This window comes from Oncorhynchus masou, chromosome 29 (assembly GCF_036934945.1).
Source record: "Oncorhynchus masou masou isolate Uvic2021 chromosome 29, UVic_Omas_1.1, whole genome shotgun sequence".
Taxonomy (NCBI): Eukaryota; Metazoa; Chordata; class Actinopteri; order Salmoniformes; family Salmonidae; genus Oncorhynchus; species Oncorhynchus masou.
Window position 1 is genome coordinate 32,374,161 of NC_088240.1, and position 27,466 is coordinate 32,401,626.

General features: G+C 44.6%; 2 protein-coding genes across 3 annotated transcripts; one reads left to right on the forward strand and one right to left on the reverse strand.

The window, feature by feature from the left end:
• Window positions 1-3,114: 3,114 nt before the first annotated feature.
• Window positions 3,115-9,105, forward strand: LOC135519357 (frizzled-5-like). The gene has a single exon (XM_064944538.1). The coding sequence runs from the start codon at window positions 4,094-4,096 to the stop codon at window positions 5,843-5,845; it is 1,752 nt and encodes a 583-aa protein (XP_064800610.1). The 5' UTR covers window positions 3,115-4,093; the 3' UTR covers window positions 5,846-9,105.
• Window positions 9,106-9,211: 106 nt separating this feature from the next.
• LOC135519359 (cyclin-Y-like protein 1) lies at window positions 9,212-25,074 on the reverse strand. 2 transcript variants are annotated; one of them, XM_064944539.1, is made up of 10 exons: window positions 24,084-25,074; window positions 18,951-19,031; window positions 18,300-18,343; window positions 17,398-17,492; window positions 17,270-17,305; window positions 17,060-17,111; window positions 13,255-13,374; window positions 11,207-11,373; window positions 9,946-10,108; window positions 9,212-9,742 (listed from the first exon to the last, which is right to left on the reverse strand). In XM_064944539.1, the coding sequence occupies exons 1-10, from the start codon at window positions 24,238-24,240 to the stop codon at window positions 9,626-9,628; spliced, it is 1,032 nt and encodes a 343-aa protein (XP_064800611.1). In that variant the 5' UTR covers window positions 24,241-25,074; the 3' UTR covers window positions 9,212-9,625. The 2 variants fall into 2 exon arrangements, with proteins under 2 accessions (XP_064800611.1, XP_064800612.1); XM_064944540.1 differs by lacking the exon at window positions 13,255-13,374.
• Between the last annotated feature and the right edge of the window lie 2,392 nt (window positions 25,075-27,466).

Consider the following 27,466-nt stretch of genomic DNA (forward strand, 5'->3'; position numbering starts at 1 on the left):
ACCCCCAGGAGGTCAAATGAATAAAGCTTACAGGCTAAACGAACATGCATTCTCTTTTCTGATTTACTGAAATTAGATACCATACTCTAGTGTTGTCTCTGTATTTTCCCCCTATATTTGAAGCAGGTCTCTACCTACAGCTTCGCCAGTGCCTGCGTCTGTGTCTGCTGTTCAGACTCCTCCATTGAGGACTGCAATTGAACTTGTTGTCAATGGTAAATGTTACATTTCTTTTTTTTTACTATTAGGTTTTTCTCTCTCTTTTGCAGTTCAATAAGCAAAGTTTTTGGGGGCTCTCGTATCTGCAGTAAGACCAAACCTTAACCTGGCAAGGAAGCCTTTAAAAAAAATCTATTTAACCTTTATTTAACTAGGCAAGTCAGTTAAGAAAGCATGCTCATGTAAATCAAATACAGACTAACCTGTCAAAAGCTTGGCTTGTATTGATCTGTTTTTATAACGGTATAACCTTAAATAATCCTAATGGAGCTACATAGATGTCCGTAGCCCTGCCAAGTTGTCTACAGCCTCTCTGAGTGCCCCCACCCATGCTATGGCCTCTTGTAAGTGCCCCCACCACTACACCGCATCTGAGTACCCCAATCCCTGCACCCCTGTCTGTGAGTGGAATTGTACCTGATACATCATACACTGTTGTCCTTTTAGAACTAATACCTAGAACTTACATCAATCAAACATGATGGAGAAAAACTATTGTGTGTCATGTTTGAAATATCCCATGACCATATTGTCGGTATTCATACACATCTTTCCTTTAGCATTTCAGCAGGATGTGCCTAGGGAGCCTGTTTGGGAAAATATTATATTGCTTAACCTGTCAAGAGCTTATTTGATTAATACTGTTTACCCTCAAATCATTTTCATGTTAGGTTATATAATAATCTTCTTCATAACACGCTGTCATTTCTTAACTTATATTGTTATGAAAACTATGTCTCAGTGTTTTGATTTGATTAAGATATTGTGAGTAATCATATTAATCTATTTTTGGCTTGTTTTGCATTCAGTTGTCTTTGTCATTCTCAAGAGAGTTGATTGGCGGGTGGACAACCTGCTCAGGCAGACTGGGAAGGCCATACAGGACATGGACCTGACTCAGAGGAGATTGATATTCAGGACTATTCAATGGACCCCACAGTTACTAGTCATCTGGATGGCTTCACTAACACCACCACTGCTGACTTCTCTGCTGCCAGGCCCACCCAAACTGCTCCCACTACAGTCCTGCTTCATCCTGTGTCAAGTCTGCTGCCACCCATACCTGGCCTGCTTCACTCACAGCCCAGTCTGCTGCCAGGCCCACCCAAACTGCTCCCACTACAGTCCTGCTTCCTCCTGTGTCAAGTCTGCTGCTACCAATACCTGGCCTGCTTCACTCACAGCCCAGTCTGCTGCCAGCCAACTCCACCCACACAAAACAACTTGAGTGGCAACGCGTCACTAGTTTCCATATAGACCCTGCTGCAAGTTTCCATATAGACCCTGCTGCAAGTTTCCATATAGACCCTACTGCAAGTTTCCATATAGACCCTGCTGCAAGTTTCCATATAGACCCTGCTGTAAGTTTCCATATAGACCCTGCTGTAAGTTTCCATATAGACCCTGCTGTAAGTTTCCATATAGACCCTGCTGTAAGTTTCCATATAGACCCTGCTATACTCCAGCCCTTTTTATCATCTTTCTAAAATTAGGGTCATCGAGTAAATCAGATTGAACTTTAACCCACGGTTGTTCTAGTGTGTCACAAACCACTACCTTCCTTCCCACGGGGCACACCTGGGTAGAATCAATTTTGTTCCAATGTCATTTCAATGAAACTACGTTGGTTCAACGTAGTTTCATTGAAATGACGTGGGAACAAAATTGAATTGACGTCTGTGCCCAGTGGAATGTGATGTATTTATAATTATCTCAGGTAATACACAGTCCACAAGAAACTGCAACAGATGAATATTTAAGATACTAATTGCAAGATACTAATTGTATAGTACAGCAACAAACCAACCTCATGAGAACAACACTTCTATATATTATGATTATGCTACCATAATTGTTTCATTAACTTAGGTGATCTTAAATTCACCAATGAGAAAAATAACACTTTTGGAGACTATAGTGGTTGTTTAGAAATGTTATTTCTGGCCAAGGCGGGATTGAACTGGGGACCTTGGGGTCCACTCTTCCCCTTCCTCTCCCCTCCCATTAAGTTATTATTGTTCCCCAGCTTTGGCGCTTGCAACACCAGGATAGTGGGTTTGATTTCCGGGACCACCCGTATGTAGGAATGTACGCACGCATGACTGTAAGTTGTTTAGGATAAAAGCGTCTACTAAATGGCATATATTATATTATTATTATATGAATTTGTTTTTCCTGACCATGTGCAAAGCTGAGACCGAACCTAGGGGCCTATAGGAAGTGATGTCAAGGTGATGTAGTTCCTTTTTCTGCAGGCGTGTATTGATCATTCAGGCTGCATTTTAATAGCTAAGCAGATGAGTTTCATGCCACTTCATTCCTTTGCTGGAATAGGCTCTTAGGGTAAACACATACACTATACAGGGACCCATGAATACACACACACACACCCTCTCCAAGACAATCCCCACCCTTCATTTGTCCCTACATTGACTATTTTCCTATTTGTTTGACCCACGGTGCATATACATATCCAACCTGCTGGCTGCACACATGTATTGTGTAAAATCCTGTATTAAGACTACACTACAGGGTCTTGCTGCCATCATCTGGGTCACAAGTTCACAATGTAAGGCTACATTTCCCCACATACTACTCAAAAGGTTGTATTCATCCCACAGTATACATCTAGAGTATGGCATATTTGGTGTGTGTTATCATACTTTCTTTGTTTCACCATCATACTTTTCCTTGAAGTGCGGGTGCGTTATGTCTCCAAATGCCACCTGTCCCTTCACATCCGGTGAGCTACATCTTGGTCCATAAATGAACTGATTTGGTCAGTATTGTCGCCCACAACTCAGGTCCTGATTGGCACAAAAGGTACAAAGGGCGCGGCGTTGAAGTGCGAGTAGGCGTGGTAAAACTATCCAAACAGTCCTGGGTAATGAAACCGAGTGCTCGAGGACTGGCGCTCTGGATGAGGTGGGCGTTCTGTAGCGGGACGAGAGGGGTCTCCTGAGTTATTTCGGCTTGAGCGCAGTGAGATGTGTAGCGCAACACAGTGATACCTGCTAATATCATTGGATACAAATTTGGAAAACACGTGCTTTAGTTTGGAATAAAACGTCTTTGTGGTTATCCAAGTGATCGGACAAAGGCAAGCGTAACGAGTTTTCCAAACTTTAGATAGAGGAGTGTAAACCTGTTTTCTACCTCTACATTAGGAACCCGAGAGCTGCTGCATAAAGAGTGGATTCTGTTTTTGTTGGATTTTAATCTGGACTTCAAATTAAACACATTATTTTCCTAAAATTTCTTCAAACATTTTTGCTCCAACTGTTTTTATTGAGTAGAGAGCCTGTGACCGAGGCACGGGTGACTTCACCTGTCATGCGGAATACAAACTGTAGGAATATGAAATCGTTTCCGGATTAAGCCTGCGGTTACAGTTGTTACATTTATTGGCGCGTGACCTAACTGCAAGTAAAGAGGAAATTCAATGTTCAACTCATGTAATTGTAAAGCTTGGTGAATTATTTACAATTCGACCTCTTTAGACCCTCGATTTTGTGCTTTAGTCCATCTTTCGAAATCCTCACACATGTTTAATTGATTCGTTGGATTAAACAACATTGAACGTTTATTTAGATTTTTCCCGGACCTTTACTGCATTTATAATCACCATGGATCATTCGAAAGGTGCTCATGCTGTTGGAACAGAAACTTGTGGTCTGGAATGAAACTTGTCAGTGATTTATAGAACAGAGGACTCTGGGCATGCTGCTGGAGCAATTACTCTCTCCTGGGATTTCATATTTCCGAGATGCAGTCATAAATTAAAGGAAGGACTGAGCTGAGAAAATACTCAAGTTCACAGCACACAGTGCAATTTTTCTACCTATATTTCTTTCTGGAAATATCCCACTTTCCAATGGCAACCACAGTAAAACCCCCGCTATGCGGTGTCGTCCGTTGGCTGCTCGTGCTGCTCCTCTCCCAGCTGCCCCGGCTCGCGCAAACTGCCTCCAAGGATATAGTGTGTGAGCCCATCACGGTGCCCATGTGTAAGGGCATCGGATACAACCTCACCTACATGCCCAACCAGTTCAACCACGACACCCAGGAGGAGGTGGGCTTGGAGGTCCATCAGTTCTGGCCCCTGGTCCGCATCCACTGCTCCCCAGACCTGCTCTTCTTCCTGTGTTCCATGTACACCCCTATCTGTCTGCAGGACTACAAGAAGCCCCTTCCCCCCTGCCGCTCTGTATGTGAGCGGGCCAAGCGAGGCTGCTCCCCCCTCATGATCCAGTATGGTTTTGAGTGGCCAGAGAGGATGAGCTGTGAGCAGCTGCCTCAGCTGGGAGACGAGACTCTGTGTATGGACCAGAACAGTAGCGAGACCACCACCCTTTCCCCTCCCTTGCCCAAACCCACCCCCAAAGGCACCCGCCGAAGGCAGCCCGCCCCCAAGCCCCCTGCCCCCCAGGAGTGTGACCGGGACTGCCGTTGTCGGGACCCTCTGGTGCCTATCAAGAAAGACGCCCACCCCTTATACAACCGGGTCCACACTGGCCCTGTGGATAACTGTGCCCAGCCGTGCCACCACCCTTACTTCTCCCAGGACGAACGCACCTTCACCACCTTCTGGATCGGCCTGTGGTCCATCCTGTGCTTCGTCTCCACCCTGACCACTGTTGCCACCTTCCTCATCGACATGGAGCGCTTTCAGTACCCTGAGAGACCCATCATCTTCCTGGCTGCCTGCTACCTTTTTGTCTCCCTGGGCTACATTATACGACTAGTGGCAGGTCACGAGAGGGTGGCGTGCGCAGGGAGCGGAGACCAGCAGCACATCCTGTATGACACCACTGGCCCACCCCTGTGTACCCTGGTCTTCCTGCTCATCTACTTCTTCAGCATGGCCAGCTCCATCTGGTGGGTGGTGCTCTCCCTCACCTGGTTCCTGGCCGCGGGCATGAAGTGGGGCAACGAGGCGATTGCTGGTTACTCCCAGTACTTCCACCTGGCTGCCTGGCTGATCCCCAGCGTCAAGTCCATCGTGGTCCTCGCTCTGAGCTCTGTGGACGGAGACCCAGTGGTGGGGATCTGCTACGTGGGGAACCAGAGTCTGGAGAGCCTGAGGGGGTTTGTGTTAGCTCCCCTGGTGGTCTACCTCTTCACCGGCTCCCTGTTCCTCCTAGCGGGCTTTGTGTCTCTGTTCCGCATCCGCAGCATCATCAAACAGGGAGGGACCAAGACAGACAAACTGGAGAAGCTGATGATCAGGATCGGATTGTTCACGGTGCTTTACACAGTTCCTGCTACTATAGTAGTTGCCTGCCTGGTGTACGAGCAGCACTACAGGCCTGGTTGGGACCGGGCTCTATCCTGCTCCTGTCAGGCTGAGAGACAGAGGCTGGGCCTGGGGCCCGACTACGCCGTCTTCATGTTGAAATACTTCATGTGTCTGGTGGTGGGGATTACGTCCGGCGTGTGGATCTGGTCCGGAAAGACCCTGGAGTCGTGGAGGAGGTTCACCACTCGCTGCTGCCTCTGTTGGGCCTCCAAGCCCACCGCACCCCCCTCCATGTACAGCGAGGCCAGTACGGCCCTCACGGGACACCCCAGTGCGGCCCTGCCACCAGGGTCCTACCACAAACCTGCCCTGCCCTCACATGTGTAAATGGGACCCTAGAGGGTAGAGAGGCCACGAATGCACGTGTCCAGTGATAGCCCCCCTGTCCTATGTGTGACTGGGAACGTGCCTCACCTGGAAATTTGACAAGATGGTGACTGTGATAAAAACACCATACAGCTCTCTGGAAGGAAAAGGGACAGAGGACAAGGAGATAACCGAGTAATTCCACAGGTTCTAAATAGAACATTTATCGACCAACCAGCCTCACTAGTTCTTCTTGGAACATGAAGAACAGACACAAATGTGTTTTAACAGGAAAGAAATGGGACGTTTGTATCATATGAACTCTGTGGTACTTCTGATGCGCCGTGCTGCTTTGGTAAAGTACCACTACTTCAAAAGAGCCACTAGAACATTCTCTGAGAGGGGGAAAATGGAGATGTGTTTTTATGTGTGTTTTTATGTGTATAAACCAGTACTCCTGTCAATCTATCGGGACCATTAGAGATGACTCATTATTTATTCCTGTATTCATTACCAGTCAAACATTTGGACACACCTACTCATTCAAGGGTTAAAAAATATATATTACTATTTTCTACATTATAGAATAATAGTGATGACATCAAAACTATGGAATAACACATATGGAATCATGTAGTAAACAAAAAAGTGTTAAACAACTCAAAATATATTTTAGATTTTAGATTCTTCAAAGTAGCCACCCTTTGCCTTAATGACAGCTTTGCACACTCTTGGCATTCTCTCAATCGGCTTCACCTGGAATGCTTTTCCAACAGTCTTGAAGGAGTTCCCACATATGCTGAGCTCTTGTTGGCTGCTTTTCCTTCAATGTTTGGTCCAACTCATCCCAAACCTTCTCAATTGGGTGGAGGTTGGGTGATTGTGGAGGCCAGGTCACCTGATGCAGCACTCCATCACTCTCCTTCTTGGTCCAACAGCCCTTACACAGCCTGGAGGTGTGTTGGGTCATTGTCCTGTTGAAAAACAAACGATAGTCCCACTAAGTGCAAACCAGATGGGATGGCGTATCACTGCAGAATGCTGTGGTAGCCATGCTGGTTAAGTGTGCCTTGAATTCTAAATAAATCACAGACAAGTGTCACCAGAAAAATACCACCACACCTCCTCCTCCATGCTTCACGGTGAGAACCACACGTGTGGAGATCATCCGTTCACCTACTCTGCGTCTCACAAAGACACGGCGGTTGGAACCAAATATCTCAAATTTGGACAGATTTCCACTGGTCTAATGTCCATTGCTCATTTCTTGGCCCAAGCAAGTCTCTTCTTGTTGGTGTCCTTTAGTAGTGGTTTATTTGCAGCAATTCAAACATGAAGGCCTGAATCACGCAGTCTCTTCTGAACAGTTGATTTTGAGATGTGTCTGTTACTTGAACTCTGTGAAGCATTTATTTGGGCTGCAATTTCAGAGGCTGGTAACTCTAATGAACTTATCCTCTGCAGCAGAGGTAACTCTGAGTCTTCCTTTCCTGTGACGGTTCTCATGAGAGCAAGTTTCATCATAGTGCTTGATGGTTTTTGCGACTGCTCTTGAAACTTTCAATATTCTTGAAATTTCCCGGATTGACTGACCTTCATGTCTTAAAGTAATGATGGACTGTCATTTCTCTTATCTTATTTTAGCTGTTCTTGCCATAATATGGACTTGGTCTTTTACCAAATAGGGCTATCTTCTGTATACCACCCCTACCTTGTCACAACACCACTGATTGGCTTAAACGCATTAAGGAGGAAAGAAATTCTACAAATTAACTTTTCACAAGGCACAACTGTTGATTGAAATAGTGACTACCTCATGAAGCTGGTTGAGAGAATGCCAAGAGTGTGCAAAGCTGTCATCAAGGCAAAGGGTGGCTACTTTGAAGAACCTCAAATATATTTTCCATTTTTAACACTTTTTTGGTTACTACATGATTCCATATGTGTTATTTCATAGTTTTGGTGTCTCCACTTTTAATTTACAATGTATAAAATAGTAAAAACAAAGAAAAACCCTTGAATGAGTAGGTGTGTCCAAACTTTTGACTGGTACTGTGTATGATGCTCTATAAAATATTATGGATTGAGCTGGCCCAGAATGCCCCATTATCCAGGGTATTGTGAAAACAAAACAACTCGAGGATGATCCCAAGTGATTTAAATCACAATATTCCGTATGAATCAAGTACATATGTGGTATGGATGTGTTTGTATGCTGCTCGAGTTGAATCAATCAGTATGTACCAATGCACAAAATCTTTGCCATATTCTGCCTGGTAAATCCAGCTTGTTTGACTGGCCGGTCTGTGAACATCCCAGCCAGTCAATACAATAGCAGGATGAGGACCTCTAGCCCAACTGTTGACCAGTTGCTGGACTGGAGTTATGGTAAAACAGCCTCCCAAGAGGTAATCAGAGTATGTATGTGGAGCAATGTACCAGTAAACAACAGTAATGAAGTCTATACTTTTCTCACACAATGTATTATTTTATTTTAGAAATCAATGTCAAAGGTAAACTCTACAAACCACAAGCCCCATAACAGCCAGTAAATGTAGTGCTTTGGAATAGCCTTGATACTGAACATGTTGTAAAGTGGTTTGGAGGGACTACTGCCTGTCAGATCAGTCTCGCAGGCCAGAAGAGAGTCGTCTCAAAGGGCACCTGGCTTTTGCTCAGTGAGTCCTTTGCCATTGTGTTACTGCCACTAGTGGTACACACAGGAACTGTTCACACCAACCCAATGGTGAACGTATGTATCTCTTAGGGCTCTGTATACATTTTCAATGACCGTGTCAGTACTTATCTTGTGTGTTTTACAAGTCAGAGGTTTACAAAAAAAAGGCAAACCATTTCTTTTCAATGGTATCCTGCAGACATCAAAAACGGTCTTACAATTGATATACTAATCATCTATAGGAACTGTGGTGGAGCCAGAGTATGGTTGAACCAAAACTCTGGGTGAACCAAAACCTTGTCAAGTTGCCGTTTTACTCTGCTGTGCTTGTCCGAGTTGTCGTGTGCCTCGTTTTTCTAACCAGACTAATGTGTAAATGGTCCAGTGTCTGTTTAATTTATTAGCCTGTTTCCTCTGTGTTCTACCCCATCATTTGTAAATCTGCTTTGGCATCCTTCCATAGATGAGTCAACTGTATCGTTGTGTGTACTTACTTCAAGAATGAAATGTCAGATTTTTTAAAAATAGATATTTATGAAAATGCATTCTTTCACTCGTTTCATTTGTCTCTGACTGATAGAGAATTAAACTGTGGACCAATCGGTTTCTGAGTATGTCATTTGATGTAAAGTAAAAAATTTACATTTTTACAATGCACTGTGCCACTCTTGCATAGTCTCATCTCCACTCCAATGAAAGCCACACGGATGTTTCATGATTAGTGTTTATTTAAAATACTCCATCTGCAAATTATTTTTCCATTTAAAAAACAAAAATGTCACAACTAGCAGCCTACATAGTAAGCAAATATATATACATTTTTTTTTTAAATAAACAGGAAAAGAGTCTACTCTTCTCTCTGTAGTGAATAAGTTATTTTGCACAGGGGTCTGGGACCAGCCAGTCAGGGGAGTGGGCATGAGGGGCTGCCAACGTCAAATCCCTGAGAGGGGTTGGTGGCGAGTCATGGTTATGGATCCTGGAGTGTTTGTTGGTTAGGCTGTAGAGGTTAGATATTGTGTCGCTGTCCAGTGAGCACAACATTGGAGTATGGCTGTCCAATAAGAGAACAGCATTCGAGTGACATTTGTCCAATGAGAGAACAGCGCTGTAGTATGGCTGGCCTATGAGAGTACAGCATTGGCGCAGCGGATGCCCACCAGGTTGTCAGCACTAAAGGACCTCTTCACGGCTGCTCTGCTCCAATCCTTATACTTGTCCTCACACAGTCTGGAGATGGCCTACACACACACACACACACAGGGATGAGTGACTAGTCACTGTGGCTTCAAACCTAATGGACTGGTTAAATTCCCTTTCTACAATTCTTGTGAGTCACTCTCTGCTACCATCTTTTCTGTGACTCATTCTCAAACCTCTACCTGTAAGCTCCATCACAGCCCTCTCCTACCCACCACCCTTTAACTACCCCTCATTGCCGTGCCTCCAGTTTTTGTGCCCTCTCGTTGCCGAGTGTCTCCAGGGGGAAGCGGGGGCTGTTGTCGTCAGCCAGAGAGCGCAGGTCGAAGTAGTACTTGGCATAAACAGAAGCCGGGACACTGATGTGGAACTGCAGCAGCTCCAGGAATTGGCGTTCCATCTCGTTCCTGAAAGGGGAGAGAGCGAGGGAAACATGGTTAATATACACATTCCTAGTAAAAGTTGCTCTTAGGCACAGCTATAGGATCAACCTCCCCAAATTAAATCCTAACCCTGCCAATCAGTGGGGGAGAAATGCCAAATGGACTTTAGATCAGGGGTAGCTTCATCCACAGACAAGCCCTCAGGGCATCAATCTAAATCAATAGCAAACTCCACTTGTCTTTCCCTGGAGCAGCAAGGGGAACAGTACATGAGGGCTATTCATTCTAACTGTCCTGCAGTGAAGACCAGACTGGCTTTCTGACAGAGCCGCTTGCTTCAGGTATATCATGTCTCTCCCTACACAGATCCCCCTCATCACGACAATGAATAGGAGCGGCAAGCCGGTCACCATGGAGACAGCATCCAGGATGCTTTGTGGGAAAGGAGACAAGAGGGCCAGGGTGGCTGAAGGTTGGTGTGTGTATTGGAAGGCTGGTCTCCCAGGGAAACTAATGGAGCGGGCGAGGGCTGGGGCCATTATGTAGTAGCAGTGAGAGCCACTCCACTCCCTCCCCTTTCCTACCCCCGCCAGTCCTCGGCCCAGCTCACAAAGAGCACTTCAATGGAGGAGATGAAACTAGACTGCGAGAAGAGGGAGAGCGCACACACAGAAAAACATGTACACACACGTGTACTCTTAAACAAATGAGACATACAACACTCTAAAACCTACTAGGATGATGACCAGTAGTGTAGTGAGGAGCAGCCTACTGATTGCTTTGAGATTGCCTTCTGAACACAACCTCACTCAGCCTCCGTGCCCCTCTCCCTCTGTAGTCTCCTCTCAGTTTGATCCTAACACAGGGGCCCACATCACACAGCCCTGATCAGAGCTAGAGACAAGACAACTATACCAGTCTACAGACCACCAGCCAATGACTGATCATCAGACAGGAAGGAGGTCTACGTCTGTCCTCCACCTGGACATGACTCAAAAAGAATGACTGCCAATGTGAAAAGATGATATCTGAACCAGCACAGTATGGTTCAGGTTGGCACAATAGTAAAAGGGCATATTGTGTGTAATGACTCTATATAAGTGACAACTGTGGCAGACGTACATATCCTCCACGGTGATGTCTTTGAGGATCTGGCAGTAATCTATGTTCCAGACAGCCTGGTCATCCCACACCTTGGAGGCCAGCAGGATGGCTCCCAGTACAATGCGCTTCCAGTTACATGGGCAGATGTCCATCTCAGCGTAGGTCAGCAGACGCTCCAGGTACACCTGGTGAGGTAGATAAACCTGTGCTGATAAACCTGTGGTGGCTATTTCGCTTCAGAAATGTGATTGGTACAACAAAGAAAATAAGCGCAATCTGTGGGTAACGGCATGTCATTGATGATTTATTAGAATCAATCACATTGTAATAAACAAATGCAGGTCTACTCTGTTCATTGAGATGAGGCTCTGTTCACTTGACTTGCTGTGCTTTATCAATTGTTTCTAATACTTTGCTGCCCTCTGGATGTGCATTAGTGCAGATGCAGGTTAATACAACAAATCAAACTGTCACATGCACCGAATACAACAAATATAGATCTTACCGTGAAATGCTTACAAGTCCTTAACAAACAGTGCAGTTTAAAAAGAGTTAATAAAATATTTACCAAGTAGACTAAAGTAAAAGTAAAATAAAAAATAACAAGTCAGTGTGGGGGAGTACAGGTTAGAGGTCATTTGTACATGCAGGTAGGGGTGAAGTGACTATGCATAGATAATAAACAGCAAGTAGCAGCAGTGTACAAAACAAATGGGGGGGGGGGTCAATGTAATAGTCCGGTGACCATTTGATTAGTTGTTCAGCAGTCTTATGGCTTGGGGGTAGAAACTATTAAGGAGCCTTTTGGTACTAGACTTGGCGCTCCTGTACCGCTTGCCGTGCTGTAGCAGAGAAAACAGTCTATGACTTGGATGACTGATCTGACAATTTTATGGGCTTGGATGGCAGGGAGCTTGGCCCCAGTGACGTACTGGGCCGTACGCACTACCCTCTAGCGTCTTATGGTCAGATGCTGAGCAGTTGCCATACCAGGAGGTAATGCAACCGGACAGGATGCTCTCGATGGTGCAGCTGTAGAACCTTATGAGGATCTGGGGACCCATGCCGAATCTTTTCAGTCTCCTGAGGGGGAAAGGTTTTGTCGTGCCCTCTTCACAACTGTCTTGGTGTGTTTGGATCATGATAGATCATTGGTGATGTGGATACCAAGGAACTTGAAACTCTCGACCCGTTCCACTACAGCCCCGTTGATGTTAATGGGGGTCGGTTTTGCCCGCCTTTTCCTGTAGTCCACGAACAGCTCCTTTGTCTTGTTCACATTGAGGTCTTCGTTGTTGATGACCACTGTTGTGTCGTCAGCAAACTTAATAACGGTGTAGGAGTTGTGTTTGGCCATGCAGTTGTGGGTGAACAAGGAGTACTGGAGTGGAATAAGTACACACCCCTGAGGGGCCCCAGTGTTGAGGATCAGCGTGGCAGACGTGTTGTTGCCTACCCTTACCACCCGGGGGCAACCAGTCAGAAAGTCCAGGATCCAGTTGCAGAGGGAGGTGTTTAGTCCCAGGGTCCTTAGCTTAGTGATGAGCTTCGTGGGCACTATGGTGTTGAACGCTGAGCTATAGTCAACAAACAGCATTCTCACATAGGTGTTCCTTTGTCCAGATGGGATAGGGCAGTGTGGAGTGCGATTGCGACATCTGTTGGGGCCGGTATGCAAATTGGAGTGGGTCTAGGGTATCCGGGAGGATGCTGTTGATGTGAGCCATGACCAGCCTTTCAAAGCACTTCATGAGTACCGACGTGAGTGCTACGGGGTGGTAATCAATTAGGAAGGTTGCCTTCACTTTCTTGGACAATAATCCCAAGCGGAATACATCTACAGCACAGGAGGTTGGTGGAACCTTATTTGGGGAGGGGCTTGTGTTAATGGCTGGAGCGGAATGGTATCAAATACATCAAAAACACGCACCGTTCCAGCCACTATTATGAGCCATGCACCCCTCAGCAGACTCCACTGTATCCTTTCATATACGTGTTGATTAATCATGTATTCGCTGCTGATACATGGGTGTATAATGGGTTTTGATTGTGCCGACTGGACTCACCAAGGTGACAATGGCACACTCTGCAGTGAGCTGTGCAGCGCTGAACAGAGTTCTGACAAAGCGGTAGATGAGTTTGTGCTCGGGGTCCGTACGAGAGTAGTCACCAGGAACCTGCTCTCTCTTCAGGGAGAAGACCGTGTTAGACACAGATACAATGAACACCAGTGGAGGCTGCTGAGGGGAGGACGGCTCATAATAATGGCTAGAAAAGAAGCTAATGGAATGGCATCAAACCATGTGCATAATGCATTTGATACCATTCCACTCATTACCACGAGCCAATCCTCCACAAATAAGGTGCCACCAACCTCACATGATACACCAGCCCAGATACACCAGCCCAGACTCAACACATTAAGTCTTAAATGGCATATAGACTACTCTCAACAAGTTACAGTTGAAATCGGAAGTTTACATACACCTTAGCCAAATACATTTAAACTCAGTTTTTCACAATTTCTGACATTTAATCCAACATTCCCTGTCTTAGGTCAGTTAGGATCACCACTTTATTAACAATGTGAAATGTCAGGATAATAGTAGAGAACGATTTCAGCTTTTATTTATTTCATCACATTCCCAGTGGGTCAGAAGATTACATGCACTCCATTAGTATTTGGTAGTACTGCCTATAAATTGTTCAACTTGGGTCAAATGTTTCAGGTAGCCTTTCACAAGCTTCCCACAATAAGTTGGGTGAATTTTGGCCCATTCCTCCTGACACAGCTGGTGTAACTGAGTCAAGTTTGTAGGCCTCCTTGATCACATACGCATTTTCAGTTCTGCCCACAAAAGTTTTATAGGATTGAGGTCAGGGCTTTGTGATGACCACTCCAATACCTAGACTTTGTTGTCCTTAAGCCATTTTGCCACAACTTTGGAAGTATTCTTGGGGTCATTGTCCATTTGGAAGACCCATTTGCGACCAAGCTTTAACTTCCTGACTGATGTCTTGAGATGTTGCGTCAATATATCCACATAATTTTCCTCCCTCATGAAGCCATGTATTTTGTGAAGTGCACCAGTCCCTCCTGCAGCAAAGCACCCCCACAACATGATGCTGCCACCTCCATGCTTCACGGTTGGAATGGTGTTCTTTTTCCCCATGTGCAGTTGCAAACCGTAGTCTGGCTTTTTTAATGGTGGTTTTGGAGCAGTGGCTTCTTCCTTGCTGAGCGGCCTTTCAGGTTATGTTGATATGACTCGTTTTACTGTGGCTATAGATACTTTTGTACCCGTTTCCACCAGCATCTTCACAAGGTCCTTTGTTGTTGTTCTGGGATTTACAGTGCCTTGCGAAAGTCTTCGGCCCCCTTGAACTTTGCGACCTTTTGCCACATTTCAGGCTTCAAACATAAAGATATAAAACTGTATTTTTTTGGGAAGAATCAACAACAAGTGGGACACAATCATGAAGTGGAACAACATTTATTGAATATTTCAAACTTTTAACAAATCAAAAACTGAAAAATTGGGCGTGCAAAATTATTCAGCCCCCTTAAGTTAATACTTTGTAGCGCCACCTTTTGCTGCGATTACAGCTTGGGGTATGTCTCTATCAGTTTTGCTAATCGAGAGACTGAAATTTTTTCCCATTCCTCCTTGCAAAACAGCTCGAGCTCAGTGAGGTTGGATGGAGAGCATTTGTGAACAGCAGTTTTCAGTTCTTTCCACAGATTCTCGATTGGATTCAGGTCTGGACTTTGACATGGCCATTCTAACACCTGGATATGTTTATTTTTGAACCATTCCATTGTAGATTATGCTTTATGTTTTGGATCATTGTCTTGTTGGAAGACAAATCTCCATCCCAGTCTCAGGTCTTTTGCAGACTCCATCAGGTTTTCTTCCAGAATGGTCCTGTATTTGACTCCATCCATCTTCCCATCAATTTTAACCATCTTCCCTGTCCTTGCTGAAGAAAAGCAGGCCCAAACCATGATGCTGCCACCACCATGTTTGACAGTGGGGATGGTGTGTCCAGGGTGATGGGCTGTGTTGCTTTTACGCCAAACATAACGTTTTGCATTGTTGCCAAAAAGTTCAATTTTGGTTTCATCTGACCAGAGCACCTTCTTCCACATGTTTGGTGTGTCTCCCAGGTGGCTTGTGGCAAACTTTAAACAACACTTTTTATGGATATCTTTAAGAAATGGCTTTCTTCTTGCCACTTCCATAAAGGCCAGATTTGTGCAATATACGACCGATTGTTGTCCTATGGACAGAGTCTTCCACCTCAGCTGTAGATCTCTGCAGTTCATCCAGAGTGATCATGGGCCTCTTGGCTGCATCTCTGATCAGTCTTCTCCTTGTATGAGCTGAAAGTTTAGAGGGACGGCCAGGTCTTGGTAGATTTGCAGTGGTCTGATACTCCTTCCATTTCAATATTATCGCTTGCACAGTGCTCCTTGGGACGTTTAAAGCTTGGTAAATCTTTTTGTATCCAAATCCGGCTTTAAAAACTTCTTCACAACAGTATCTCGGACCTGCCTGGTGTGTTCCTTGTTCTTCATGATGCTCTCTGCGCTTTTAACGGACCTCTGAGACTATCACAGTGCAGGTGCATTTATACGGAGACTTGATTACACACAGGTGGATTGTATTTATCCTCATTAGTCATTTAGGTCAACATTGGACCATTCAGAGATCCTCACTGAACTTCTGGAGAGAGTTTGCTGCACTGAAAGTAAAGGGGCTGAATAATTTTGCACGCCCAATTTTTCAGTTTTTGATTTGTTAAAAAAAAGTTTGAAATATCCAATAAATGTCGTTCCACTTCATGATTGTGTCCCACTTGTTGTTGATTCTTCACAAAAAAATACAGTTTTATATCTTTATGTTTGAAGCCTGAAATGTGGCAAAAGGTTGCAAAGTTCAAGGGGGCCGAATACTTTCGCAAGGCACTGTTTTTGCACTTTTCGCACCAAAGTACCTTCATCTTTAGAAGACAGAACGTGTCTCCTTCCTGAGCGGTATGACAGCTGCGTGGTCCCATGGTGTTTATACTTGTACATTTTTGTTCCTGGATGTCTTGACTGATTTCTTTTGATTTTCCCATGATGTCAAGCAAAGAGGCACTGAGTTTGAAGGTAGGCCTTGAAATACATCCGCAGGTACACCTCCAATTGACTCAAATGATGCCAATTAGCCTATCAGAAGCTTCTAAAGCCATGACATCATTTTCTGGAATTTTCCAAGCAGTTTAAAGGCACAGTCAACTTTGTGTATTTAAACTTCTGACACACTGGAATTGTGATACAGTGAATTATAAGTGAAATAATCTGTCTGTAAACAACTGTTGGAAAATGACTTGTGTCATGGACAAAGTAGATGTCCTAACCGACTTGTCAAATCTATAGTTTGTTAACAAGAAATGTGTGGAGTGGTTGAAAAATGTGTTTTAAATAACCAACCTAAGTGTATGTAAACTTCCCACTTCAACTGTTAAGAAAATAAATAAAAATAAAAAGTAATTTCTAAATTTAGGTTCATGTTGAGTTTCCTACTAGCTAAACTAAATCTTATTCAATCACCCTGCAGTGGTGTGTTTTATGCTGAAATTCGAGCTAGAGGTGCACTGGGCTGGACTATGGCATAAAGTTACAGTGTAAGGTCTAGAAGGGAGTGGGGAGACTGGCTGATACCAGATATTGATGTAGACAAGGGCAGACACACCAGTACAGCCAACAGTAGATCCACTACAGATCTCTGTTAGGATGTAAACCGATATCAGAAGCTATTCTTTGGAATACATAAGATTCTGCAAACCCAGAGGATTATGGCAAAACTGGAACTGCCCACTCACCGATAAGGGGTGCATCTTCTCATCGAAAATGTCCAGTGACCTGTCAGAGTCCCTGAGACAGAGAGGGAGCGAGAGAACACCACGCTGAACCACACTGTCCCAAACCGCAATACACAGACATTTTTCCAGGCCCAGAGATCACCAACAGATCCATAATGCCTACTACCTACGTATACTCAAAATGAACCAAGTCAAAACACTGCCACTCACCTGTTTTTAATGTGGTAGTATATCGCTAGTGTAACACTGGAAGAGGAGAAAGATAATTCATTAGGACCTGTGTTCAACTAGAAAAGGTACATGCCGTGTATGTGCATATGAAGGTAGCAGGTAGCCACCGTTTTATTGTGCTTTTCAGGTTGGGCTGGCTGACCGTGCTGTCATCGATAAAGATGGTGGAACAGGAACTGTACTTCTTAGAGAGAGGAGAGGTCTGCAAAAGGAAATGTGTGACATTCAGTGGAAGTTGTCTTGGAAGTCAGACAGTGCTATATTGAACCCTATCCCTTTGAGGTAATTGATGCTAGCCTGTGGTGGCTATAGCATAATAATGACATCACCAATTGGTTGCAGTAACTCCTGACAAACTACCTCCAAGGTAAAAGGTAAGGTTTGAAATGTGGATGAACTAGGCCATGTAATCTTGGGTCTGGGCAGTCACTATAATACAGAGGTGTAGTTGAGGAAGGACAGTGGACACACTCAAAACATTCATACCAGGTCTCCTGTTTAATTGTGTTTGTCTTCAAGCTGACCGGACACCACAACCACCTACTACAGGGGCTACAGTCTGTTCACCACAAGCACATAGGCTCCATGAACACACACACACACAGTAGGGTATTTGACCAGGTCTAAAAGTCTTGGCAATTAGTTCGTTTCCACAGTGGGGATATTAAATAGAGGTCAGAGTCAACAAAGATTAAGAGGGCAGCCATAATGTCAACCAACCCTCTGCCCAGATCCTTTAAAAAGCTGACCAATCAGGTGTGATGTGAGAGAGTTAAATGTGCATATGTATTAGTTTGGCGTTGCCCTCCAGAGTTGGGACACAATGTTTTGGTGTCTCATCTGCCAGAGCCATCTGATGGCATCTGATGACCCCAGGTGACAATGACATCATACTGCTTACTCATACTGCTACCCCCCCCCCCCCACACACACACACACCCCCCACACACACACACAACCTTAATTATTGTTGGTTGACAAAAACCCAACCTAACCATTAAATACTTACATGACTAACATGGTTTATGTGATTGCTTTTACTCTTGTCTTGCACTGGAAGGAAAAAGAAAATAGGCCGTATCAGACTCAGACAAAACAGTCGCGCGGAAAGGGGCCGAGAAACAGTCGCGCGGAAAGGGGCCGAGTAACAGTCGCGCGGAAAGGGGCCGAGTAACAGTCGCGCGGAAAGGGAAAGTAAGTCACACAGAAAGGGAAAGTCACATAGAAAGGGAAAGGGCGAGGAACAGTCACATAGAAAGGGCGAGGAACAGTCACATAGAAAGGGCGAGGAACAGTCACATAGAAAGGGCGAGGAACAGTCACATAGAAAGCGAAAGGGCGAGGAACAGTCACATAGAAAGCGAAAGGGCAAGGAACAGTCACATAGAAAGGGAAAGGACGAGGAACAGTCACATAGAAAGGACGAGGAACAGTCACATTGTGCTTATGGGGGAACATAGAAGTCACTTACAGTAGCCTAAGTATCATCTCTTTACATAGCGTGCTAGAGCAGAGACATTGGTGGTGGGGAGGACGAGTTACCACCGAACCAAGTAGCTGAAGTGCATAAGACGAGAGTTTGAGATGTGTGCCGTATGGACTCTCACGGCATCATGATCCTGTCTCGTGTGATGTGATGCGAGCAGGGTAGATTACTTACACTCACAGTCTGTCCTGGACTTGCTGAGGAAGATGGTGCTGAGTCGGGCATGGTTTGATGGGTGGGACTCCTGGGCCAGTTCTGGAACACAAAGTCACCATGGACCAATAGAAAACAGTAGATAAAAAGAGGGATAATGATACAGACTGTTACTGAAGAGACTGACTTATTCCTTGGTTAGTGATACAGAGAACAGCCTGTGTAAACTCTTAGTTCCCTGGAGGCCAGTATGTTGACCCGAGGCCAGTATGTTGACCCGAGGCCAGTGAGAAGAAAATTAGACCTGATGCTCCATAAAGACAGTACAGTGACCTGAATGCATACTATTACCCAATTAGAGGAATGCATGAATGAATACATAAATTAAAACAAATGTGTATAGGACAGCCAGGCTATGTAACCAAACACTCTTGGACAGCAGCAGCATCACATTCTAAATGATAGAGATCGATTTGATGACCTCATTTGAAACTACACCACATAATGGGTCCATTACACACAGGTTCAATGGTTAGGCTTAGCGATTAGACAACCTGAACCAACCGTAATGTATTAACAGCTGCCTCTCTGTCTGGGATTGTGAGCCCCTGGTGTGGAACGTGGCAGGCAGGGCCAGGGGAATATCAGGTCAGGCGGGTTGGCTTGGCAGAGCCAGCATACCCCCCCGTCCACTCAGGCTGTGGCAGGGGCGCGGGATGATGGTATGGGACTGGCAGTGAGGGGGGGCAACAATGAGGCCTTTGTCTGGAGTCTCTGGAGAACACTGGGTCTGCACTCCTTAAGCTCCACCCATACTGGCCAGCATGCTGAGAAACAGAAGGTAGAGCAGAGAGGAGGGGTGCCTGTGCCAGTCATGCCTGCCCATCTGCAAACATGCTACCGAACAGCGTGTGCGCTTTGCAAAGCATAGACAAGGGTCATGGATAACTTGGACCAACAGGTAAAACCTGTGGTTTTCAACCTGTGGTCCGACCGCTATTGATCCGTGGGGTACTGGAGGTAATGTTTTTGTAATAAGCCATTTGATATTACAATAGGCCTTTGAATGTGTTACAGTCACTGATAAAATGTACTCTTAATTTGACCACTAAAATATTTGTGATTTGGTGGTCCCCGGAACAGAAAAGGTTGAGAACTGCCGAGGTAGACTTGGTTGCAACAAAATACAGTGCGACATACACACGTCTGCCACTACCGATCAGATAAATGGCACGCTGTCTGGGATTATGAGCCCCTGGGCTCCCGAGTGGCGCGGTCTAAGGCACTGCATCTCAGTGCTAGAGGCATCACTACAGACCGTGGTTCGATTCCAGGCTGTATTACAACCGGCAGTGATCAGGAATACCATTGTGCACTGCCCTATTGGCCCAGCGTTGTCCGGGTAAGGGTTTGGCTGGGGTAGGCAGTCATTGTGAATAAGAATTTGTTCTTACCTGACTTACCTCGTTAAAAGGTTAAATAAAATACAGATTAGAGTATGTCAGACATCAAGTGATTACTGCATCCTAGATAAGATGGAGCCTCAGCTCCCCTACCCAGCCACACAGCTCCTCCCTCCACCAGCATCTACCATTCACGCCCTGACCTCTACATGGACTGGAGTCTTCCTGCCGGGGAATCCCATGCCCGCTGAGCACCGTCTGTGCCCGTCATGGTATTTCTGTCCCGGCTCCACTGCTCCAGTTTAAGAAGTATGCCACTGCCATGTGATGCCAGGAATGGGATGTTGAGTGGAGTTGGAGCCAGGCGGGCATACAGTATCTCTCAACACTAAGGAGGTCAAGCCATGGTTAGCATGTTACCCACTAGAATCTGCCATGCTCCTGGACCTACTACTCTGCTGCAGCAGGCAAAGGTCTTCTGAGTCATAACCAGTGGTCATACAAAATGGATACACAGATTACTTCATTCAGCCCCCTTCACTCGTATTCATCCCATTTTGCCATGGCTCATGCGGTGTTCTTATACTATCCGAGTGACTCAAAAGCAATGGGGGCCCCATGCCATGTTTGGATTTTTGTGTTTTGATTCAGTGATGTAAATGCGAAAGCACAACCGTCACTCACTGCTCCGTTTTTCCTCTGTCACTGTCACTCACAGGCTGCGTGACAGCAAAGCCTAGTCTGACTGGCCTGTTTGTTCTTACATGCTAAATAAAAATGTACCTAGTATCTACTTTGCTCGCGCTGCGAGCCGCTCCAATAATTAAAACAAATGTAACAGAAACCACATCAAATATTTTTTTTGCAGTGATGGAGCTGCACAGAAGAGGACAGAAACATCTACATGATTCAGGTGGATGACGTATTTGGAGTACAAATGTTGCATGTACAGCCAACTAGTGCAAAAATAATATTGTGATATGAAACTATCGATTTTTTCCGCCATTACTAGTAATCATCCAAATATGACTAACATAAGTGATCGAGTAAGAACGAAAATAGCCTTCATTGCCTGCTTGTGCAGAAATGTGCTTTGAGTCCTAGGCTCTAGGCTGAAGGGACAGCAGTAGTAGGGCAGGCAGAGCAGACAGCACTGATAACCACTCTATTGATTAGAGGAAGGTCCTTGCTGTGAGATCAATGGCCTATTGGCCTTCACAGTTCAGACAGCAGGATGTGTGGGCTGCCCGAACCAGGGTGAGCAGGCTGTGATGGTGATGTAGTCTATTGTGCTAAAAATGTGTCACTGGCGCTAGGCCGAAGAGTGGCTGTCTGAAGTCTCTGCACATGGTGATTATGCTCCAAAACTTCTCAGTTCCTGGCTCACACAAGACAACACTTTGGCATGAGTGGCCCTTATCAGGTGATCTACCCTCAGTTCAGTCTACTACTCTTTATCATCCACCTACAGCTGGTCCTAGACCTGTGATGAAAAGCTGGAGGACTGTCTTCATAATAGTGCTGAGCAATTAGTGCTTTTTGAGGTCGGTTAGGTTATTAAAAAAATAAAGATTTTCGGTTTCGATAATTGTTTTTAAAACATGAAATGCACTATGCATTATGTGGGTTGAATGCTGTAAAAACACAATAAAACAATGAATAAAAGTCCCATGACGGTAGTGACTGCCATACCCATGACGCTTATTAACAATCAGTTATTCACAGTATTTAATACAAATATTTCAGGTTGTGTATTTAACATATTTTATTTGATAACTTGTATTTCATTCCAAATCATCTCTATAGAGCTGTTTCCTATGCCGTCTAACAAAACCACTATTTTAGTAGTTCAAAGTAAATAAGAACACTTTTGTAACTGTTGAATACCAATTATTAATCACTTAGATAATGTATTTTCAGGTAAAGATGCCTCATGAAATAACTGCTCTCTTGATCGTGGATTCTTCTGTCTCCTATGTAGCAGGCGTAAAAGAAAGACTGGACAAGTTTACCAGTCAATGGACTATGGTCATTGTAGTTAATTATCAAGTTGTCTGCGGTAAACTATGTATAAACTATGTTGGAAACGACAACTACATCACACCGTTTGAGCTTGATCTGATTTATCTCTAGAGAAACTGCAGCACCTATTGAGCTCACCCAACAACAAAAAAAGAACATGGAATTCAAATACTTTAACCAAAGTCAGTCAATTTGTTGTTTAAAAATGAAAAATAACCAACGTGTCGGTAAAAAAAAAAAAGATTATTTTTTTTACCTACATTTTTAAAAAGCACTACTACATAAGGACACAAAGAGGAACAGATCATCTAACCCTGACCCAGGGTCAGTCTTACAACAGCTGGGTATAACACACAAGGCTTAGTGCTAGTAGACAGGCAGACCCTCGCTCTCTCTGAAGTCCAAAATAAACCGGGGGGGTGCTCTCTCAAGGGAATGCCTCTGTCTGTTACGGTAGGGTGGTGGGTAAGGCGTTGCAGAGATCAGTGGCTCTATCAAGGATTCAATCATCCGTTTATGGCAAGGACCGCTAAGACAAAACATCCCTGAAACATTGCTGCAATTCTTTCATGAGGAGGATATCCCAAGCTGCAAGGCATGCAATGCAATCACATGGGTGTCACCCATAGGCACAAGGGGTCTTATACTCACTGAGGGTTAAAATAGTTATACTGTAGCAACATAACACTGCTTATCAGAGCATAGTGTACATAGTATTGGTTTAAAACAGCTTTTCCCCTTGATTATGTGTGTGAGTGAGGCAGCTGTCCTGTGGTATAGCGTCATCAGGATGCCCGGGATATCTGGCAGTGTTGGGGAATAGATCCTTGGGGGTCTGTGTCATATTACACCAACCAGCCAGCCAGCCTCACCACACAAATGGCACCCTATGCCATAGTGCAGTACTTTTGACAAGGGCCCATAGGGTTCTGGTAGTACACTAAATGTGGTCCTTTGTAGTGCAGTTGGTAGAGCATAGCGCTTGTAATGCCAGGGTAGTGGGTTTGATTCCCAGGACCAACCATATGTAAAATGTATAAATGCATGACTAAGTCGCTTTGGATAAAAGCATCTGGTAAATGGCATACCTAAAACGCTAGTGAGTGTACATCCACATTTCAGGTACACCCATTTAGTACCGGGTCAGACTTTGCCTCCAGAACAGCCGGAATTCTTTGGGGCATGGAAATGTTTCTCAATTGGTATCAAGGGACCTAATGTGTGCCAGGAAAACATTCCCCACACAATTACATCAACAGCCTGTACCGTTGAGACCAGGCAGGATAGGGCCATGTTACAGCAGATGACCACACCGGGTTCCACTCCAATAATGCTGCTTGCGCCAAATCCTGACTGCCATCAGCATGATGCAACAGGAACTGGGATTCGTCAGACCAGGCAATGTTTTTCCAATTGTCCAGTTTTGGTGATCATGTGCCCACTGGAACCACTTCTTGTTTTTCCTCTGATAGAAGTGGAACCCGGTGTGGTCTCTGCTGCAATAGCCCACCCGCGCTGTTATTTGCCTGGATCAAACACCCGTCCTTCCCAGGCAGCCTCATCACACCCAACTTTATGGGCATGTAATTCAATTGGCTACAGACCTGAGAGAGGTGTATGAGAAATGGTGGGCTCAAAAGGCTAAATGGGTGTAAAACTAATCAGAATATTGTACCTTTAGTATCTCTACTACAGCAGCTAATCCCAAATGTGCAAGCGTGACACCTACCGTTAGGTTCCTCTCTGTCGCTAATGTGCTGCAGGTACGGGCCGGTGTAGTCCCTCACGTTCGTGCTTATTTGGTAGTCTTCCTGGCGGTCCGCCAGTTGCCTTGGTAACTTTGGGCTTCTCTCCGGGGACACGCAGCATGCTATCGTATTCCCCATTCCACACGAGGAATAACTTCAATACTATTTTAGAATCAAGAGTAGTGCAAAATTCCTTCAAATCAGGTATGCCAGCTAGCTAGTTTCAGCTACCAACAAATGCATACGCTTATCATTCAGCTACAAAAAAACATTGAAAACAGAGAAAATATTAAAGTATAAACAAAATTGCTGACAAGAAATATCAATAAATTGCACTTCTGTCCATGAGGGTGTGCTTGCCTGTTCTCCTTCCGCACCATGCATTAATCAAGATTGCTGACTGCAAAAAAAAAATCGATATTGTTTCTTTGTGTATACTATATTAGATACATGGAGCAAAAACAAGGTTGCTCGCTACTTAACATAAATCATTTGTAACACCGAGGTCATCAAGAAGCTGTTTAAACCCGAGCAATACAAGTGGCTGTCCATTCATCCATTGGACATTCCTTTACAAGAAAGTCAGCAAGCTAGCTGTAGCAGCAACGGAACACTGTTTGAGCGATTAGCTAGTCCCTTTAAACAATATAACTACTCCACGCATATGCAACCAGTTTTCAACCGTCGGTTCCCAATTGTCCGAAGTAAATTAGATCTCTCACGCCAGTCCCTTCTTTGATTCCCAATCCCAGGATCAGACGCCAATGAGGCTTTTGTTCACGTAGCTGCCGTCTTGATAAAGAAATCAAAGCCGGAGCGGTTCAAATCATTTATCGAAGTCAATCTGTTCAAGTCTTCCCGAAGTTCATCTTCGACCCCACCCCCATAACCTTCGACCTCAGGATCCTCCGTTATCCCCTCGTCCCCACCGGCCAGTTCTGCGTACCACTCGCAACCACTACAGCCATCTGTTCTGAACACGGCTACCTAGCATGCACAGCTGACCCACCCACTTACAGAATTCCTTAAATTACTATTGGGCGTGTAATCAAAACGAGGGGAATTTCTCAATGGCCATTGGTTCAAAAACGCGTAAATTTAAATTATTCTGACAAATAAATACATTCAGATAAAAACATACATATTCATCCTTATTGGTCTTCAAAATATGAATAATTAAGAATGACCGTCTCCCATCGTTCAATGGGCGCATTCGATCATTCTGAGCCGCGGGACACCTGCCCATGGGCCGGTGAGGTGACCCGGGCAATAGCAGTGAGACATGAACGCCGTAATCTACGTCGCGTGGTCATGTCGTCAACAAGGCAGCATGGTGTATCGTCCGGAAACATACTTCTAGTTTCCATAAAACATACACTCACCGAACAGTTTATTTTTTAAACGAATGTAATCAACTTTCACCCTGTGCAAAACACGCCGACCCGACCGCCGAATTGATCAAATCCCCTCATTTTACATGTCCAATTTTTTATTTTGATGTAACCTTTACTTAACTAGGCAAGTCAGTTAAGAACAAATTCTTATTTTACAATGACGGCCTACCTCGGCCAAACCCAGACGACGCTGGGCCAATGGTGTGTTGCCCTTTGGGACTCCCAATCACGGCCGGTTGTGATACAACCTGGATTCGAACCAGGGTGTCTGGAGTGCCAGACAGCTGCGCCACTCGGGAGACAATCAAGTTGTTCACCCATATAACGATGCCGCTTGTTTAATCGTCATTTGATTGGACAAAAACCAAGGAAAAGGCCATACCTCAATTATTCTTACAGAAGCAGTGCTTTATATATTGAGATAGCTCTTCATTCTGAACATTTTAAAATTCTAATGAGAAGATGCTCAGGTCAGAGATGATAGACACAGGATTGATACCATTTTGGTTCTGCTGCTTCAAATATCACTGTATAAGTGGACATACAATACCACATGTAGCTATCAGAAGAAACTCAGGCAGAGTTACAAGTGGGCCTTTGATTTGGATTAAAGCTCCTAATTGCATACTTTTGTTTTGATTGATGTAACTGGTGTGTAATATCATCTGGGATCAATTGATTCTATATACCATTGTCAACCCAGCTATTAACCCAAATAGCTTCTTCAGCAAGTCTGTATCTTGACAATGATGTACAGTATGTGATTAATGACCAGTGTTGGAGAAGCTACTCTGAAAATATAGTTAACCAAGCTGCTAATTACTTCACACTGGAAGACGTTAAGCTACACTAAAGCAAAAAAAATGTAGTAAATAACTAAACTTAACTAAAGTTACCATGAAAATGTAGTTCACTACATCCAAATTACTTCGTCAAAATGTATCATATGTAATTCTGAAATGTCATAGACAACAAATTGCAATAACTAAATGACAAAGAATGAATCATTTAGCATGTTAAACACAAAAAATGATTTTCAAGTAAGAATTAGCCAGGTTTGATGCCGAAAAAGAAAGGACGTTATTGCATATTTTACCCATATTTTCTTACATGTTTTATTGCCAAAGGAGTAATGTAGTTCTAGTAGTTAGCTACACCACTACATGGCAAAGAAAAGTGATTAACTACTTAAAATATTTGCAAAGTGCTTTTCAATGTACAAGAATAATCTCATAGTGCATAAAATAAAAGTAAAATAGTAAAATAACAACAAAGCAAATATACACTGCTCAAAAAAATAAAGGGAACACTTAAACAACACAATGTAACTCCAAGTCAATCACACTTCTGTGAAATGAAACTGTCCATTTAGGAAGCAACACTGATTAACAATAAATGTCACATGCTGTTGTGCAAATGGAATAGACAACAGGTGGAAATTATCAGCAATTAGCAAGACACCCCCAATAAAGGAGTGGTTCTGCAGGTGGTGACCACAGACCACTTCTCAGTTCCTATGCTTCCTGACTGATGTTTTGGTCACTTTTGAATGCTGGCGGTGCTTTCACTCTAGTTGTAGCATGAGACAGAGTCTACAACCCACACAAGTGGCTCAGGTAGTGCAGCTCATCCAGGATGGAACTTCAATGTGAGCTGTGGCAAGAAGGTTTGCTGTGTCTGTCTGCGTAGTGTCCAGAGCATGGAGGCGCTACCAGGAAACAGGCCAGTACATCAGGAGACGTGGAGGAGGCCGTAGGAGGGCAACAACCCAGCAGCAGGACCGCTACCTCCACCTTTGTGCAAGGAGGAGCACTGCCAGAGCCCTGGAAAATGACCTCCACAAATGTGCATGTGTCTGCTCAAACGGTCAGAAACAGACTCCATGAGGGTGGTATGAGGGCCCGACGTCCACAGGTGGGGGTTGTGCTTACAGCCCAACACCGTGCAGGACGTTTGGCATTTGCCAGAGA